General features: G+C 35.5%; 1 protein-coding gene across 1 annotated transcript in view; it reads right to left on the bottom strand.

Annotated features, from left to right (window-relative positions):
• Positions 1-19041, bottom strand: part of TMEFF2 (transmembrane protein with EGF like and two follistatin like domains 2) — a 302147-nt gene that overhangs the window by 67489 nt on the left and 215617 nt on the right. The window contains exons 6-7 of the mRNA XM_020993631.2: positions 1698-1846; positions 827-886 (exon numbers count right to left, since the gene is read on the bottom strand). Of these exons, the coding sequence (XP_020849290.1) occupies positions 827-886; positions 1698-1846 (209 nt within the window). The remainder of the gene's footprint in view (positions 1-826; positions 887-1697; positions 1847-19041) is intronic.

The raw sequence follows: 19041 nt of genomic DNA, 5'->3' as shown, positions 1-19041 counted from the left end.
TCATATAACACAGAAACATGAATGTCACTTTACTATTTTCCATCCAAAAAAAAAGTCACAAAAATACTTTGGCATAATTTTACAAAACCCTATGAAATTAGAACATCCCAGTAAATTCCCACTCATTTAGATTATTCATAAATGAATCTGGATATTAAGCAAAATGGGTTAGAGAAAGATACTGCTTGAAACAAAATTCAATAGTCTCTAAATAACATTTACATTTTTTATTTAAAATGCTTTATAAGCCTATATGACTTAGAAGCTATATTTAACTTGTAAATAAATTAAAGACATTTATCATTTTTAAAAAATCGATTATACATACCTTATTAGCTTTGCATATCAACTGAGGCGATCTATAGTCTATTTATAGAATTTTGCAGGACACAATTCTATTCTAGCCCTTTTATTCCAGGGAATAACAAAACTATATTTTACAGTTGATTTTTATGAAAAAAAGTAAAATAGAAATATACTAGAGTATTTGCACATATTCCAAGAAGCTGCCAAAACCTGCATTAATTTCCATTGGTGCCCATTAATTTGATAAATGTTTTGTCATTTGCAACATTTTTACTGTCAAAACAAGTTAATTATTTCTTTCTGACATTCTTGACAATTGCTTTAACTGGGGGGGAGTGAGGTTTGTATCATTTGCTTCAATGAAAATTAACTATTACCTATTAAAAACTTGAAGAACATAAGATGTGAATAATAAACTTCTGACCATATGAAGTTGTCTACATAGGAACAATAGTGAGATTTTCCCCCCAGGAATGTTTTATAGAAAGAATCATATGTGAAAAGCTGAAACTGTACATACCTGCATAATCTGTTCTTGCAAAATGCCCATCTTCAGATTTAGTAGTGGTGGTTGTATTATCTATGATAAAGAGCATATAAAAATGAGGATTGATTGATTGTGTTGGATGGTTATCTGATTTCAAAATTAATTTTTCTCTATGGCAATATCTTTGTAAAACTAAGGCATTGTTGTGACTATGATCCCAAACAAACTTTCAGTGTCTATCTCTGTTTAAATATTACTAAAAAGAATAAAATAATTTTTATAGGATGTTGGTTTTTAAAGATTTTCTCAGGTCTTTGAATAAGATATACAATGATGTCTGAAAATAGTTGTCCTGCGTTTATAAGTCAAACCTAAAGAAACTGCTGGATTTTAAGGGAATAAATGAATTAAAAACCCTGTTTCTTAATTTATAAAAAAAAGTGCTTGAAATTATTTTACTGAATCAATACATAGAAAATATCATGATACTATGACCTTAACTTGAATGCTCTTGAATAAAATTATTTCATAATAAATCCAGAAAATTTTCCCTGAGATAATTATTTATATTTTTTCCAGTTTCATTGAATATGGAATTTAGCTGATAAATATTTGTTGATATGAACTGAATTGAATTAAATTTTTTAGGGAATGCATTAGCCTGCCATATTAAAAAGATAAACATGTGTTCACGGTACCATGAAAATCTAGTGCAGGCTCACTGCTATAGATATGATCCCAGATCTCTATAACTGAGTTAATCCTCACTATTCTAGATTGCATTTTGTACATTAAATGTAAAGTATCTTTTGGAACTGTAAGAGTTGCTTAAAAATGAACTGTCTTCTTATTTCTGCTCAAAGATTGAAAATTTCTTTGAAATGAATTTTGGTAAAAGCATTACCTTGACATCGACCCAAAGACATGACTTCAATTTTCTCTTGTTTCTGGCATGATGCCTCTTTGATCTGACATGCATTATCATAAGATTTCCCATCAGAAGCACAAAGGGGATTGAAGTTGGTTTGAGAGCAGTCAATGTTGCACACGCACCTATAAGAAGAGAGCAAAAGGACTATAAATAAAACACAAAGTAAAAAAAAAACCTTTTATCACATTGCTAAAATGAATATTGTTAAAATTACTTAGGAATATTCTGGATATATTCTTAACTTTTCTATCTGAAATGAAAAGAAAGGACCAAAGTAAAAGGATTCAAAAAACAGAATGAAGCCAAAAAAAAAAGGAGGAGAAGGAGGGAGAGGAAGCCACTAAAATAGTACCATTGCCAAGTGTCAATATATACATAAAACCCCCATGATGTCACTTGCAGAGTTGGGTGGATATGAGGTAGAAGTGAAGCCCTACATCTGAATTCCCTAAGTGAAATCATGCTGTTTTAACTCTTCTTTATTCAGATACAATGGGGCAGATTTAAGCTCCAGACAAAGAGCTACATATTTATAGGAGAAAGCAAAAACAAAAAAAAAAGTTACTTATATAGATTGAAATTCAATATTCTTATTTAAAGCAGAGAAGAAGTACATAATCAGACATTCAACAGAATGTGTGCTACTCTGGTCATTATCTAATTTTTAAGGGCAAACAAAAGATGACTACTTGATAGTTATTTTTGTTTTTTTTTTCCTGGATGTTTTGTTACTCAGCCCCTGTATATGTTCATGCTACTATGTCTATCTTTGAATGGAGTCTCTATAAGAGCAAGGGAAAGAGCCCTACTCACATAAAAGTTAGTTAATTTGGTCTCTCCAATGATATTGTAAACTGTTTTCCAGAGCAGTATAAATACTTCTCTTTTATTCCCATCAGCAGAGTGCTGGGAACATAGAAAGGTAATCACTAAACAGAGCTAAATGGTACATTGAATGGAGCACTTGGCCTAGAGTCAGAAAGACTTGATTCTAATCTGGCCTCACACTTACTAGTTGAGTTACTCTGGGTATTTCTGCCTGCCTCAGTTTCCTCAACAGTAAAATGGAGACCATAGCAGCACTCACCTCCCAGGGTTATTATGAGGATCAAATGAGGCTGTATTTATAAAGTGCTTAGCAAAATACCTGGCACATAGAAGCTGCTAAATGAATGCTTCCTTCCTTCTACCTTGATTCAATTCAGCAAACATTTAATAAACATGGTGTAGTAGATAGGGGTCCAGTTTTGTCAAGAAGCCTTGGGTTCCAGTCTTCTCACTAATACATATTAACCATTGACCATAGGCAAATTCTTTTAAGTTCTCAGTGCCTGAGGCAATTCTCTAAAACTTCAAAATACAGATGAGTTGTGGATTTGCATAGGTGGAGGGAGTTTCCATATCTAGAGTTCTTTGTACTTATGAAAGTGCTGTTCCTCTCTCTGCCCTCCCTACCCTTGCCTAAATATACTAAACCCTGCCCTAATCTCCAAGGGATACAAAGACAAATATAGCATAGTGCTTTGCATCATGCAGCTTAGATTCTAGATGAAAAGATATGATACCTAATTAACTGCAACACAAAAGGGAATAAGCTAAATATTGAGAGACAGCACAACAATGCTATCAGAAATTTGAGGAGAGATTATTTTCTGCTAGGTGGATCAAGGGAGGCTTCAGGGGAGGAGGGTAGGTAGTGTTTGAGCTGGGCTTTGAAGGATGGCTACTTGGGAAGCCAACATGTGGCCTTGAGGCCTCAGGTTTTCCAGGCCTGAGCTAGTATTTCATTAGATTGAGATAGAGAATGGGTACTGCATTCAAGGCATAGGGGATAGAATGAACAAATGCAAAGAAAGGGGAAAAGGTGGCATAAATTCATTGAACCAAAGGTTTGGAAGCAGGAATGTTGAGTGTGTGGTGGCAGAATGAGAAAAGTCTCAAAAGGTATAAGGTTGGAACCAGAAAATGGAATAACCTTGAATGCCATGTGAAGGAAACTGCACCTTATTCAGTAGGAACCATTAAATATATTTGAGCATATAAAGATTGAGAGCTCACTGATATAGGAGAAAATGAACTCCCAGACGAGGTTACTGACTCCTTTTGTCCATCCACTTCTACTACTGGGAGATGGCGCCTTCTCTGCAATTTGCAATCTTGGTGATACCTAGAGAACTTGGGGGTTAAGAAATTTGCCATTGTAACTCAACCAACATGTGCTACATGCAGGATTTGTATCAAGGTTTTTCTGGTTCCAAGACTAGACCTCTATCCATTAAGCCTCAAGGCCTCTCTTTCAAGCCTGTCTCTAACATAACCAGAGTTCTGCACTAGGAAAACTACACTTGTAATGGTATGTAGGATAGACAGGAGAAAAGAGAAGTTATAGGCAAAGGAACCAACAAGAAAACAAACAAGGATCTTTTCGTAGAATAATGCCTGGCACACAGTAGGCACTGAATAACTGTTTAGAGAATGAATGGCTATGAAGCTACTGCAATAGTCCAGGTGAAATGTAATGAGCTTCTGAAATGGGCTGGTTGCATTAGGAATGGAAATGAAGATGAGAGATCAAAAGATGTTGTGTAGACTGAGCCAAATGATCTTGAAAGCTGATTAAATATGGGGGGTTGAGGAAAGGGAAGGGTCAAAGCAGAGGATGAGGTCTGGACCTGGGAGGACTTTGAGAATTACACCTATGTCTAAGGTAGTATTAATAAAAAGAAGCAAGCTTGGAGAAGAACAGATTTGGGAGGAAGGGGTGGCTAGATGGTGCAGTGGAGAGGGCTGGCCTAGAGTCAGGAAAACATGAGTTTAAATCCAGCCTCAGACAATTACTAGCTGTGTGAACCTGGGCAAGTCACTTAACCCTGTTGGCTTCAGTTTCTTCATTTGTAAAATGAGTTGGAGAAGGAAATGGCAAATCACTTCAGTATCTTTGCCAAGAAAACCCCAAGTGGGGTCACAGAGAGTCACACATGACTGAAAATAACTGAACAACCACAAAAGCTTAGTTGGCTGAAGAATATGGAAAAGAAAATAGAGTACTGAGACAATTATCTAGTAAAGTAAAAAAAAAGTCTTACTCAAATCACCTGTATCAGTAAAGTGAAAGCAATTATGGTCTCTTTGTCAGGTAAAGTGGAAAGAAAACTGGATTTAGATTCAGAGGAGTAGGTGAGTTCAAATCCCAGACTGGCTACTTACTATGTATAACCTTCAATAAACTGCTTTATCTCTATGAGTTTCAATTTTCTTCACTTGTAAAAGAAGGAGGGTGGGACCAATGATCTCAAAAGTCTAATTCACCTCTAAGTTTATATGATTTTATTATTTCATTCTAATTCATAAGATTAGTTTGATTCATCATTCACTTTTTGAATTTAGAACAAAAGTGAGCAAAAGAAGGAGAAGTTTTTGTCTAAGGTTATTCTTTTTGCAATCATTTAAATAGGCCAGCTGGCTCAAAAGAGTGACTATATCTACATACTTAATCTGTTTTATCCTTTGAGAAAGAAGTAGTTCTCACCTTTATGGAATGTGATACTACTTAAGATGATAGGTCTGGACAATAAATTTGCAGATAAATACATAAAGATGCACTTTGAAGTAAACTATCTTCAATTTCTCTGCTTAGAGGTGTTTAGAGATTTAATCTTAGAGCCACCCTTAAGCACTTATCTGCCAGAAGCAAATGAGTTGAAAGACAGTATCTTCACTTATCTATCTAAGAAGGAAATGAGACAAGAGATATACCTGAAGGTTCTCCCAAAACAATGGAGATATAAAACAAATTTGAAAAAGATAAAATGACAATGAAGGGAGAGAGAGAGAGAGAGAGAGAGAGAGAGAGAGAGAGAGAGAGAGAGAGAGAGAGAGAGAGAGAGAGAATTTAGTTGAATCTAATTGGCCAGAATCAACAGGTCTAAACTTAAAAAAATTCACTGACATAAGTTTAAGGGGCATAGTTGAAAGTTTGAAAGGAAACATTGATGCTGTGTGTAAGGAAGGGATTCACAAAGATTTCTCAATTGCATCAACCAGAGGTATTGATTATTTCACACTAAGTGTGAATAAAGCCTAGACATCTCAATTTAATCAATCACCTCATCATACTTAAAATAGCCATATTAAATAGATGAGAATATCTTTATAGAATCAAGCAATCAATCAATCAATCAGTGAAGGCTGTCTTCCCTATTACAATGCGAACTTCTTAAAGACAGGCACTGCCTTTCTTGGTCTTTCCAGTGCTTAGCACTGTTTGAAATATGTTGTTGTTGTTTTTCAGTCAATGCAGTCCTGTCAGACCCTTAGGGAACCATTTAGAGTTTTCTTGGTAAAGATACTGGAGTAGTTTGTCATTTCCTTCTCCAGCTCATTTTACAGATGAGGAACTGAAGTGAATAGGGTTAAGTCACTTGACCAGAGTCACATAGTAAGTGTCTGAGGCCAGATAAGAACTCAGGAACATCAGTCTTGAATTAATGCTTGTTAATGGACAGACTGATTAGATTGGATGTGAAAAGGCCTTGATCAATTTTGAAAGAGAAGGCCATGGGATGGAATGGAGAGACATTGACAGAAGGAATAGTCAAGTAGTCAAAAAGACTCAGTTATACTCTGCGGGGTTTATATAAAACCAGCACCTGGTTTGCATTCATGTGTCTAGTACCATAGAAGAGAGTACTGTTCCAGTTTAGCCCCAGAGAAAAACTAACCCTGGGAGCCTCCAAGGAGAGGAAGAAGTGGTAGCCTCAGCCTCCCCAAGATGAATGTGGAACGTTCAGAGAATTTTGGATTTCCCATTGGAGTCCTACTGGTACCGAGGCACATAGCTGACAATACAAAGCCACCCCAAACCCAAGAGGAATTTTATGGATACCCCAGAAAGGCAGAAAAAAAGGATTTTCAACTACTACAAGTTGTGAGTTGTACCTTTACCACCTTTTCCCAGACTCTGTATAATGCTTTGTGGGAGAATTTTTTACAGACTTTTGGGCAGGGATGTTTTGTACCAACTGTTCTTACTCATATCCCTATTAAATACCTTTTTCTAAAATCTAATTAAGTCTGGCTAACTAATTGATATCAATTGTTAATTAATGGAGAAAAGGACTTGTGAGCAATAATTCTAGAAAAGCACTCTCTAAGTTCTAGGGGTAACCCCTAGAACCTTTATTATAGATGTAGTCTTTTCCTTCTAAGGATTCAACCAGGCAGTGTGAGTGAGAGAGCACCAGAGCACACGCTACACATATATTTATGTAGACTACACTTAATCATTTGATTCACCTGAGTTTGTTAGTCTCTGGCAGACACAGACATTTTCCCTGGGGCTCTGCAAAAGAAACAATGAATATGCTTCCCTTTCACTTCTCTGTCTTGGGGCTGTGATTCCTCTGTGGCCATTCAACTTGCTGTCATAGTATCTTGGACAGCATACTGATTTGGCTGGTGAATTCTTGGTAATTAAGTCCTTTCCTTATAGTTCACAGAGGAACAATGGAATCATTGAGCTGATGAGTGTATGTGGGCAATTATTAAACACTTTCAATGATGGTTATGAGATGGTGAAATGAGTAGTCAAGGGATATTGGAATTTCCTCATGTGGAAATTTTAAATAAAAAGTCAAAGCAGCCATCTAGCTAGAATGGCATGGGAATTATTCTACTCTAGGATTGGAAAATGGGGTGTATGTTTTTTATTTCTACTACCATCTACTCCTTTCTTTGAAAAAAAAATTAGACTTAATGACTTCAGATGCTGGTACAAAAATGCATAAATGGTGCTTAACAGTCAAGGTGAATTAACACCAGGAGAAGCAAATGTGATCTATGTATATCTTTGAGATTTGGTCAGATGTGATTTATTACAGGAATATGGCTTTGGAAAGGACTAGGTTATTTAGAAGGAAAATAATACTTTAAAAAGTAGAGTGGTTGGGTTTATGGATTTAGAGATGGAAAGTAATATAATGATCAGTGATCATCAAGTTCAACCTCTTTATTTTATAGATGAGGAAACTGAATTCCAGAAAAATCATACAGGTAGCAAATTGTAGAGAAAAGATTTGAAGCCAGATTCTTTAACTCCAAACAGAGTGTTCCTCCTCTCCCCTGGTATGCCTAATATGTGGGAGAAAACTAGCATAGTATATTAAGAAGATATTCTCAGCAAGAACTACAGGAACCACAGGGGAGCACTTGGATGAAAATCAGCAGAGGCAGAAGCAATACTATAGACCACTTGAACAAAAGGAGGAACTAGATAAGGAGATTAGGATATCGACATATATCTTGTGGAGATAAGATATAGCCATGATGGGAGCTTCCATTTATCCAAATATATACCGGATCTTTCTTCCAAGAATAGAGCATTTAATAATTTTCTGGATTGTTTTGTTGAAAAATTTGTTCTTCAAAAGGGTAGAGAAATAAGCAATTCCTGACCTCATTGTTGCCAAGAGGGACTAGTTGCTGAAATAGAAATGAGGGGAACTTTGGTGGGAAAGTGATCACTCTAAGCGAAGGAGTGGAAAACTAGGCATAGCTTAGATTTTGGGCTGCAGTTTTGAAAGGGTGAAAAGAAAAGAGAGGTAGGAGCCCTCAGTTTAAAATTCTATAGGGGAATTCAGTGTAGAATACATGGGAAACTTAGAAGAATGAAATTCTGAAGATGCGAAGAAAAAAAATCAATGAGGAGGAAAAAGAGGAGTTGGTTGAAGATTGATAATAACAAATAGTCAATGTGACTTCATTAATAACAAAGGATACCAGATTAATCTCATTTCTTTTAGTGACATTTACTAGACTAATAGATGAGGGTAAAATTGCAGTTACATCTTATCCAAATTTTAGCAAAAGCATTTGAAATGCTTTCTTAGTATTCTTGTGGAGAGATGTGCATTTTGACGTTAGCAAAGCTAGGTATATTTGAAATTGATTTAATTGCCAGGCTCAAACAATAACCATTAAGGGTCTATGATCTATATTGGAGTGCCTGAAAAATCTGACATTAGCCTTATACTATTCAACTTTTTTTTTTCAATGACTGGTATGATAGAGACCTGTATTTACCAAGTTTACAGATAATACAAAGCTTCAAGATAGCTAACATATTTTTCAGTATCCAACAAAAGCCTTAGGCAAAAACATTGGACCAAATTTAACAAAATGGACCTTAATTTGAATAAATGAAAAGTCCCTCCCACACTTGAGTTTAAAAATTCAACTCCATAAGTACAAGATGATGGAGGAATGGGTAGACAAAAGTTTTCATGAAAAAATCTTGGGGTTTAGTATGCAACATATTCAATATGAGTCAAAAGGATCTGTTCTGATTTGTTTCATTATGAAAGTCAAAATCCAGGGAGATTTTGAGAGATGATAATTCTCATGAAATGTGCTGTGGTCAAAACTCATTGTGTATTCTGAACATCATATACACCATTGATATTGATATTGATAAGCTGACAATATCTAAAGGAAGACAACCAGGATGGTGAAAGACTTCTAGATTATTTTATTTAAGAAGCATTTATTAAGCACCTACTATGTGCTAGGTACTATGGGAGGCATTACTAATAAAAAGGGAAAAAAAATGAAAGCAATCCCTGCAGAAACTAGGGATATTTTAACTGGAAAAGACAGGACTTGGCTGAGGCATGTTAGGTATCTTCATGACAAAAGAACTATCTATGGGAAGACAGATTCAATTTGTTCTGCTTGGCCCAGAAGGTAAAAGTGAAAGCAATGGATAGAAGTAGCAGAAAGGTTTATTTAGCCAATTTCTAACTATCATATCTGTTGCAAAGTAGAGCAGACTGCTTCAGGAGGAAGTAAGGACCTCACTTGTCATTAGATTACAAGATGATGTTACATTTCATACAGTCTATGTTTTAGCCATGGAGGATAACTAGTTAAACTTTTTGTTGATGATTTTTGTGGAAGATAAGTTCCTAAGACAGGACTTTCCAATTATTGTCTCTCTGTATTCATACCTCCTCCTGGTCCATACTCTTTCTCATCTCTGCCTTTTAATATCTTTATCTTCTTTTAAAGTTTAGCTGAAGTGCTAACTTCTGCAGGAAGTTTTCCTTGATCCCTAAGTAGTTACTGCTGTTTAATTTACCAATTATTTTGTACCTATTTATTTGAATATATGTAGTATTATATCTATAACTAGAAATTCTTTTGGTGGAAGGTGGAGCACAGAAGTAGAGAAAGTGATGGAGGTGAATAAGTTAGTGAATAACCACAGATGGGAGTAGTGACATAGTGAGAGAGAATGCTCCCTTATTCCTGTGGTAAGATAACAATCCAACTACATTGTACACTTATATGGAGAAAGGTTATAACCTATTCCCTAGACAGACCTACCTATGCTCCCACAGAGAGCTGGGGTGGGGTAGGGAGGTGACCCTGGAAGAGGAGCTAGATGGAAATGTGACTCAAGGAGTCAGATCAAGTGAGTTAGTAGAGTACTGCTGTACAAAAGTGGATCTTGGAAGTGGGACTGGGTGAAAAAATGTTATACTGCTGTGTAGCATAGGTAGGTGAAGGAGCATGAAATGTTAAGACACCACAAGGCACAGGGGATGGTGTTCTCTAGATTTTTATGGCTGGAGGGTAGGGATGGAGAGTGTATTTATACTATATTCGTGCTATAGGAGAAAGCCAGGGCGTTTCTACACTACTTATGGAAGTGTTATAGACTCTAGTAGAATACTAATTCCTTGAAATCATTGTTTAATTTTTGGCTTTGTATCCCCCCCAAAGGGCTTGCACATAGTAGGCATATACTAAATGTTTGCTGAATGTAATGGAATTTTCTTTTAGCTTCTGTATTGCCAAATCAAAGAACCCTCATTTAAAAAAAAATTCTAGTCAAGAGGGCTCATGGGTCAAAGCAGAGTGGATGAAAAATACACTTTGCATTCAATGACAAGCAGCTGGATAGAGAACCCATTAATCCATCAACATATATCTTGGACAAGCATTGCAAATGGACTCTGAACCAGTCTCACAATTAAACAGAAAGAGTAGAGCAGGATGAATTTCATTCGGGAAATTAAATGGCACTTTCAATGAGTATAAGCTCCTCACTGTTTAAAATGCCCATCATTTTAATACCAATATTATTCTTCCACTGCTATATGACTGTGCATAAAGAAATACCATAATCTAAGAAGAATCAAAATTGTAGGTGAGCCAAAGAAAATCAGAAAGACATATAGTGAAAGTAAATAGAATGTGATTGGTAACTAGATATGACTTACTCATGAGAAATAGCCTAACAGACGTGTGTTACTGAAAGGGAAGTAATACAAAGAGAGTGAGGTATAAATGATGGACAGCCCAAATACTATATAGCAAAAGGAGCACAATGAGTAGATTGCCAATGTAGAATTTATGGGATAGCATGGCCAAGAATTGCACAGGATGAGAAGATAACAATTTGGTTGTAGTCTGCTGTGGTGAAAGGAGTACCCATAGAAACAAATAATTTCCTAATTGGAAGTGATCTCTAAGACTATATAATCCATCTAAAGAAGGATGCTCTCAAAATTTCCAGTAGGTTATTGTCCAGAATTCACCTGAAGTCCTCTAGTGATGGGAAACCACTACCTTTTAAAATAACCTATCATGCTTTTGGATTGATAAAATCTGAAGTTCTGCAATTTCTGATTATTATTCCTACTTCTGTCCTTTGAGACCATGAAGAATAAAGGTATTTTTAAAAACTGTGTTAAATCCATCATGCATTTGAAGTCAGGTATCATGTCTTCTCTAGCTCTTTTATTTTCCAGGTTAAGATTCCCCAATTCTTTCAACTGATTCTGCATGGCACAGACCCCAAACACTTCACCATCATGGTAACTCTTGTCTTGATATAGTTTAGCTTCTCACCATATTTGGAATGTAATGCCTAAAACTGAAAATAATATTCCAGATGTGGCTTGATGAGGTCAGAGTACACCGAGAATATAATTTCTGGTCACTGTGCCTCTCAATGCAGCCTAAGGTCACATCAAGTTTTGCGCCTCAATTAATTAATTGCTTGTGTGTGTGTGTATGTATGTGTATAAATATATATATATATGTTACTTTAAGTTCTGCAAAGGTTACACATATTTTATTACATTATCTCACTATTAACTCATATTGCACTTATGGTTGACTAAACCTCTAAATCTTATTTTTAGCTGAACTAGTTTTGAGTCATGATTTCCATTTTGATTTTGTGAAGTTGATTTTTTTTAAACTGAGATATGGGGCTTCATGTTTATTCTTATTAAATTTCTTCCTATTATATTTGTATCATCATTCTAGCCTATCAAGACCTTTTTAGATCTTGTCTAACATTTTAGCAGCCTGTCTTAGTTCTGTGTCTTCCACAAACTCAGTAAGCATACAATTTATGCTTTCCTCCAAATCACTGACAAAAAGTGTTAAATACAAGGGTCAAGGAGAGATCCCTGGAACAATTCACTGAGGACATCTTTCCAGGTGACAATAAGCCATTGAGAATGTCAAATCAATCGTTCTATGCTGAAGAGATGATGTATCCATTGAAACATCAAAGAATTTCTTAAGTATTCATTTACATCACTTATGAGACATTCTGTACTTATTCTTGGAGGCAGGATGGGCCTTATACTACCTGGTAATGAACGAGCGCTAATTGTATAGAGCAGGGATCCACACATTGTTTTACCTACAATCCCTGATTTAAAAAACAAAATAAAATATTTTTCAATATTTTCTCATGTACAACATTAACTCCTAATTGTTCAGGATTTGGTAGTTTAAAAACATATATATTTATACTTAAGTATATTTTTATCACTATTTGGAATAGATTTGGGGGTTTATTTAATCATATTAGGAATTGGGAAGGGGTGGTCATTCTCCTTCCATGCCCCTGCCCTAATTCCAATTTTGCTGCTCAATTTCTATTGAAAGTTTTCCAAACTCTTTGAAATTTTTGAAAATCTAGCTTCACTGATTTTGTGTGTGTGTGTGTGTGTGTGTGTGTGTGTATGTGTGTGGATCTTAAAAGGGTTGTAGAGCTAGTTGCTATGTTTAGATAATGAGAGAATGATAGGAAATCAATGTTGTGTTGAGGAAGATAATCTATTTTTGGATTACTTAAAACCTGGAAATCCAAGAGAGAATGTGTTGCCCACCAAATGAGTAGAGTTTCCTTCCTCATTTCATTCTGGCTCCCATCTATATGCCCTGCACTATAAGAACTGGAATAAGAGGTTATCCGCTCCAGGTAGCATATCCCTCCTGGCAATCTCAACAGCGTTCCAGTCCAGTTGGGAAATATTAAGTTACACTAGTTAGGAGAGTATGTGGTTTGAAGATATTCACATGGAAAATTTCAGATACAAACATAATTTAGGCACAATAATGGCATTTTGCTGCTATCAGCCATTAAAAAATGTAAATCAGGCTTTGATAAAAGGGTGATAGAATGTTTTGTAGTATAAAAGTGAAATTGCTGGTCATATAGCACTTTGGCAATTTATGTAAATTACTTTTTTTTCCCTTTTAGCCTTCTATTTGGAATGAAAAGCAGAATTTCTTTTTAAATGGAAACTATCCCATTTTGATTGCTTTTGGCAAATAACTACATTATTATTCATTCTGATAGGAGTAACTTGTTAACCATAGTATGTCACCAGTATTTTATGTGAACCAAGGGTTTTAATGCTTAGGACTATATAGATAATTTAAAGGGTTTTTTTAAAAACCAATTATTTTAATTTTTTGACATTTTGACATGGCAGTTACATAGATTTTATTTCTTCTTATGCTGTAAAAGAGGAAAAAAAAACCAGGCCCATTTGAAAATAATAATTTCTAGGGATCTGTTTGTGAAAACACTACAATTGGGAAACTCTTCAAAGAAAATTAACATTGACTGAAAACTTTAGCCATTTGAATTGAGAGGGTGGAAAACAATAGCTGATGACTTTTAAGAGCCCACTTGATGAAATAAAATACAATAATAATGGGTGGAAAAGGTGACATTCAAGACACCTCATATGCTTTTAATTCTTTCTCATATTTCTGATTTTACATTGTGCTTCACTTATTTTGCTGCTCTAAGCCCGGCCTGTAGTGAGTTAAGCCCCGAGGTGAAAGGCTCTCCTGAATGGCCCAGAATGCTGCCTGCTCTTCTGGAGTGTTAGGATGCTAACCCTGTCAGGTAGCTAATTACTAATTCATATGTCTGGTTTGTGGCTGTCCTCTAATTTCATTAGATTTCACTTCATTCATTAAACATGGCTGTCATTTATTCCTCTCCCAAGGTCCTTGATTTTGTGTCCCTTCAGTATTTTGGCCATGTGACAAGACCTAATCATTTAAAGAAGTCCCAGCACTGCAGCAGTCAGGGAGCTTTTATGGTTTGTTTTGGAATTTGATTGTGATGTCCCCTGAGTCTGTCTATCTCTGGGGTGATTATGCAGGCACACTCCTGCCTGGCCAGTAAATGAGGTCAAAACTGCTGTCGCTACTCTCAGTCAGAGCTATAATGGATGGTCTGGATTATATTAATAACAGTAAAAACTGTGTGTACCTCTTATTCAAAACACTGCAAACATTAAAGGACAGTGAAGACCCCTTACTCATTAACCTTCACCTTGCCCCTCAGAAAGTAGATTAAAATAAATGTTTTCCTGTGTGCAAATATAGACTGCTCTTTCTTACAGAGCTGCTGTGTATAAAGATAAAACCAGGTATCAGATAGAAGAGTTTTGAAGAGTTAAACATGCTATAGAAATGATATAAAAGTCATAATTAAGTGCTGAGCTGGAAAGGTATTTATTCAGGATGAAATACAGTAAGCTTGAATTACTGTTTTTGAGCCAAGAGTAGTATGACTATGCTTTCTGAAGTAATTAGGATGGCAACATCCTACCAGTACCCCCATCCTGAGAAGGTTTTCTAAAGCTGTCCAGGCTTGTGAAAACTTTGCAATTTTTTTTTTTTACTTTAGTCAGTGTCCTAACTGGGATGGTAGGGCCTTTTTATTCATTCATCATTTTATTCAGTAAGTACTTATTGAACATCTTCTATGTACAAAGCACTGCTTAAGATACAAAGTAGTAGAATAATAATCCCTTCAAGAAGCTTACAATCTAGTCGGGGAGATGAGATATGTTTATGTGCATGAATCAATAATGAAAAAGTTAAATAATAAATATTTACTGTTACATAGCAAACTACTCCAGCATCTTTTCTTTTTCTTCTTCTTCTTCCTTTTTTTTTTTTGGCTAGGCAATGGGGTTAAGTGACTTGCTCAGTGTCACACAGCTAGTAAGTGTCAAGTGTCTGAGGACAGTTTTGACCTCAGGTCTTCCTGACTCCAGGGCCAGTGCTCTATACACTGCACCCCCTAGCTACCCCCACTCCAGCATCTTTTACAAGAAAACCCCATATGAGCTCATGAAGAATTGGACATGATTGAATAACTGAACAACAACAATAACAACCATTATATAGTACTTTCTGGTTACAAAGTGCTTCATAAAAATGAGCTCACTTGACCCTCTGAACAACCTATGTGATAGGCAGTACAAGAATTATTCCTATTTTACTGATGAGGAAATTGAGGTTTAGAAAAGGCAAATTATTTGCCCAAGGCCACTCGATGAGTAAGTGTCAGAGCCAGAACTAGATCCTAGAGAGTCCATCCATCAATCAATTATCATTTATTAAACATATACAGTGTACTGAGCACTGTGCTAAGTTGAGAGGATTACAAAGACAAAATTTGAGACAGTCCCTGTTCTCAAGGGGCTTACTTTCTATGAACTCCAAGTCCACTGCTCCTTCTATCCCACTGGCTCTGAATTACCATAAAATGAGAATACAGCATAGTTGTCACAAGGTATGATATACCAAGTCAATGGTAGGAACTTTGACTGTGAGGTCAAAGGAAGGAAAGAAAGTACTATGGGTTAAAGTGGCTGTGGAAAATTTCACAGAGAAAATGGGACTTGAGAAAAATGGGTAAGATGTAAATATCTGGCAAATGGTGAGTGGATTAGTTTCACTGGTTGGAAGGGTTATATAGAGAATCAGTGGGAGTTAAGGTTCAAACGTTCCACCAGAGAATGTTGAATTTCAGGCTAAGGTGGAAATTTATTCTGTGGGCAATAGGGATACATCAATGGAAGCTGGTCAAGATAATGATGTAATGAAAGCGATGTCTTAGGTAGATGAATCTTTTGGTAGCTTATTGGGGAGATATGAAGGGGAAAGAATGGAGGGAGCCAAACCCACTACCACTTTTAAGAGTGAGGTGATGAGGATCTGTACTAAGGTGGTGTTAGTGGGAATGGAAAGGAAGCGATGCACATGAAAAAGATTAGGAAGGAAAAACCAATAGGATTGAGTAATAATTTAATAAATGTGAGGAAATTGAGTACCAGAGACATTAAGCAATTTGCTCCAATTCAAACACGTTGTTAGTGACAGAGGAAGGTTTTGGTCTCAGGACCTTTGACTCCAAAGCGAGTACCCTTTCTGCTCATTAAGAGAAAAGCTCGTTATGAGAAGGCTTAGCCACCAAGTAATTAAATCACCGGGTAATTTTTTTTGTCATAGCAATGATTTTGTTCTTTCTTTGTGAAACACATATTTACATTTTAATATTTCCCAGTTAAACAATTGTTCTTATTCAAATATATTTTTAAGTATTTCTAAGCAAATTCCTCTTATACAGAATGTGTTCCCTTGCCCTAAGCTAAGATTTAATATAAAATAAAATAAAATATTGCCCTACTGGGCAGTGCTTAATAAACACTAATGTTTTAAAAAGCTTTAAAAAACTGTATAAAATGTGGGAAAGAAAACAAATATAATAAAATTTAAAGGAGCTTTTCAAACAGAAAAAGTTCAAATATGAATCTTATGTGAGATTTGATTGAATTCTTGCATTATATTTTCCTTGCTTTGTATGTGGTGCTTAAGTCTTAAGAGTGTTTCAATGTTTTCCTTGCTAGGGTTTATTCTTCACTATCCAGTGAAGTTCCTATTGACTTTCCTAAGCCTTTGATAGGTTTTTGATGCACAGACAGAGGAAATCCAAGCTCTAAGTAATAATGGAAGCTTATTTGGTTCATCATTCCAACAGAAACTGTTGACAGATGACAAAATGAAAACAAGTAATTTCAGATGATTTGCTGACCTTTGATGTAAGGCAGTTCTCAAACTTATTGGTCTTAGGACCCCTTTACCCAAATATAAAATATTGAGGACTCCAGAACATTTTTATTTATGTAGGCTATATCTATTCATACTGCTGTATTAGAAATTAAAACTGATAAGTTTTAAAATACTTATCTAATTCATTTAAAATAATAATAGACACATCGTGTGTTGGCATAACATTTTATGAAAAATAATTATTATTTCCAAAAGAAAAATGAGTGACATGAGTGGCATTGTTTTAAAAATTTGTGGAAATCTGTTTAATATCTGACAATAGGAGGCAACTAGATTCTTACATCTGCTTCTGCATTCTATCTGTTGTTTTAGTTGAAATATATCAAGAAAATCCAGCCTCCCATGGATATGTAATTGAAAAAGGGAGGATTATTTTAACAGATGAATAATGTCTTCATATTACTGTGAACATAGTTATCACCTTTCAGACCCCTTGAAAGGATCTTGGGGAGCCTCAGGATTCTGCAGACTACACTTTGAGAATCGCTGAGGTGAAGGAATGAACATAAGACTCTTTTTTAGTTTCTTTTTTAGCATTCCTTGATTACTGTTTATGTATTATATTGGATTTACACTTACAGACTTTGTTACTTATGTTATCTCCCCACTGATGCATTTAAATTTTATGACATAATAATTTGGTATGAAAAATAAAGCATTGAGTAAATTATGTTGGCAATGAAATATCTCCATTCATAAATCATTTCCTGTACCAAATTACCTCCCTCTTCATGATTAGATGATCATTTTTCTCTCACATGCTCATATTAAATGAATATGCAAATTCTAAGAAGATATTTAATTTCAAGTTGCTTTTTAAAATCACACAATACATGCTATTACAATATGGTATCTTAAATTTTATCTGCTGTATAATTTTGAAAAAATAAAATACCTATGCATTTCTTAAATTACTGAACTTCATTAGGTGAAACTTCATCCCTCCCCACTCCCACCTGATGTTACTTGTGAAACGTATTGTTAAACCAGAATCTCAGAACTGAAAACTTGGAAGGGCTCTCAGAGAACATCAAGGTCAACTTCCATGTAACCAAGAGTCAGTATAAAATCCAATGACAGGAATTCAATTCAATCAATTCCCCTTTCTGATTGCTGAAATTTGTGATGATATTTTGCCTTACATCAAGCTGAGATCTACCTTTCTGCAATTTCTTTGCAGTGCTCCTAATATTAATTTTGGGATCAAGAAGAAAAAAGTATGAATTTCTTTTCTGCATCATAGCTCTGACTGCTATCATGTTCCCCTAAGTCTTCCTTTTCCAGGCTAAATATCCTTCGTTTAGTCAATTTTACCTTGTACAGCATGTAGTTTTACCCTTTCATGTTATGGGTTGCCCTTACTTGGATACCTGCCAGCTTGTCTATTTCTTTCCTAAAATGTGGGGACTAGAAGTTGACACAGTGTGTCTAGTCTGAATGGTTGGAAGGGTTGTATAGAGAATCAGTGGAAGTTAAGGTTCAAACATTCCACTGGGATTAAATATGGAGGATGTTGAATTTCAGACTAAAGAGCTGGAACTTTATTTTGTGGGCAATAGGGGTACATTGATGGTAGCTGGTTAAGGTAATGATATAATGAAAATGCTTCTTAGGCAGGTGAATCTATTGGTAGCTTATTGGGGATATTGGAGCTAGTCTTTAGCAACAGTATGGCATAGCAGAGAGAAATTAGAAAAGGATAAAGAACACTTGTCTGGGTCTGGGTTTGCCAACTTAATAGTTGGGTACCCTTAGGCAGATAATTTCATTGCTCTGTGTTTCATATTCTCCAGGCATTGAGCTAAGAGGTTGGACTAGATCTGGAAGGTTCTCATAATCCTTTTTTTTTTTCAATATTCCTTTCATGTTATTATTGATTTCTCCTGAATAGGCAATTGGGGGAGTAGAAAGAAAAATGATCTGAGCCTCAGCTTCTTCATCCATAAACTAGACATAATAATACTTGCATGATCTGTCTTACAGCTTTTTTTATGAGAAAAGCACTTTGGATACCTTCAAGTTCTACGTAAATGTGAGTTATCATCATCATTACTCATATCCACCCCCT

Source organism: Phascolarctos cinereus, unplaced genomic scaffold (genome assembly GCF_003287225.1).
Source record: "Phascolarctos cinereus isolate Bilbo 61053 unplaced genomic scaffold, phaCin_HiC Scaffold_726;HRSCAF=1367, whole genome shotgun sequence".
NCBI lineage: Eukaryota > Metazoa > Chordata > Mammalia > Diprotodontia > Phascolarctidae > Phascolarctos > Phascolarctos cinereus.
The sequence above is the reverse complement of the archived record's forward strand: the minus strand, read 5'-3'. Positions and strand labels throughout refer to the sequence as shown.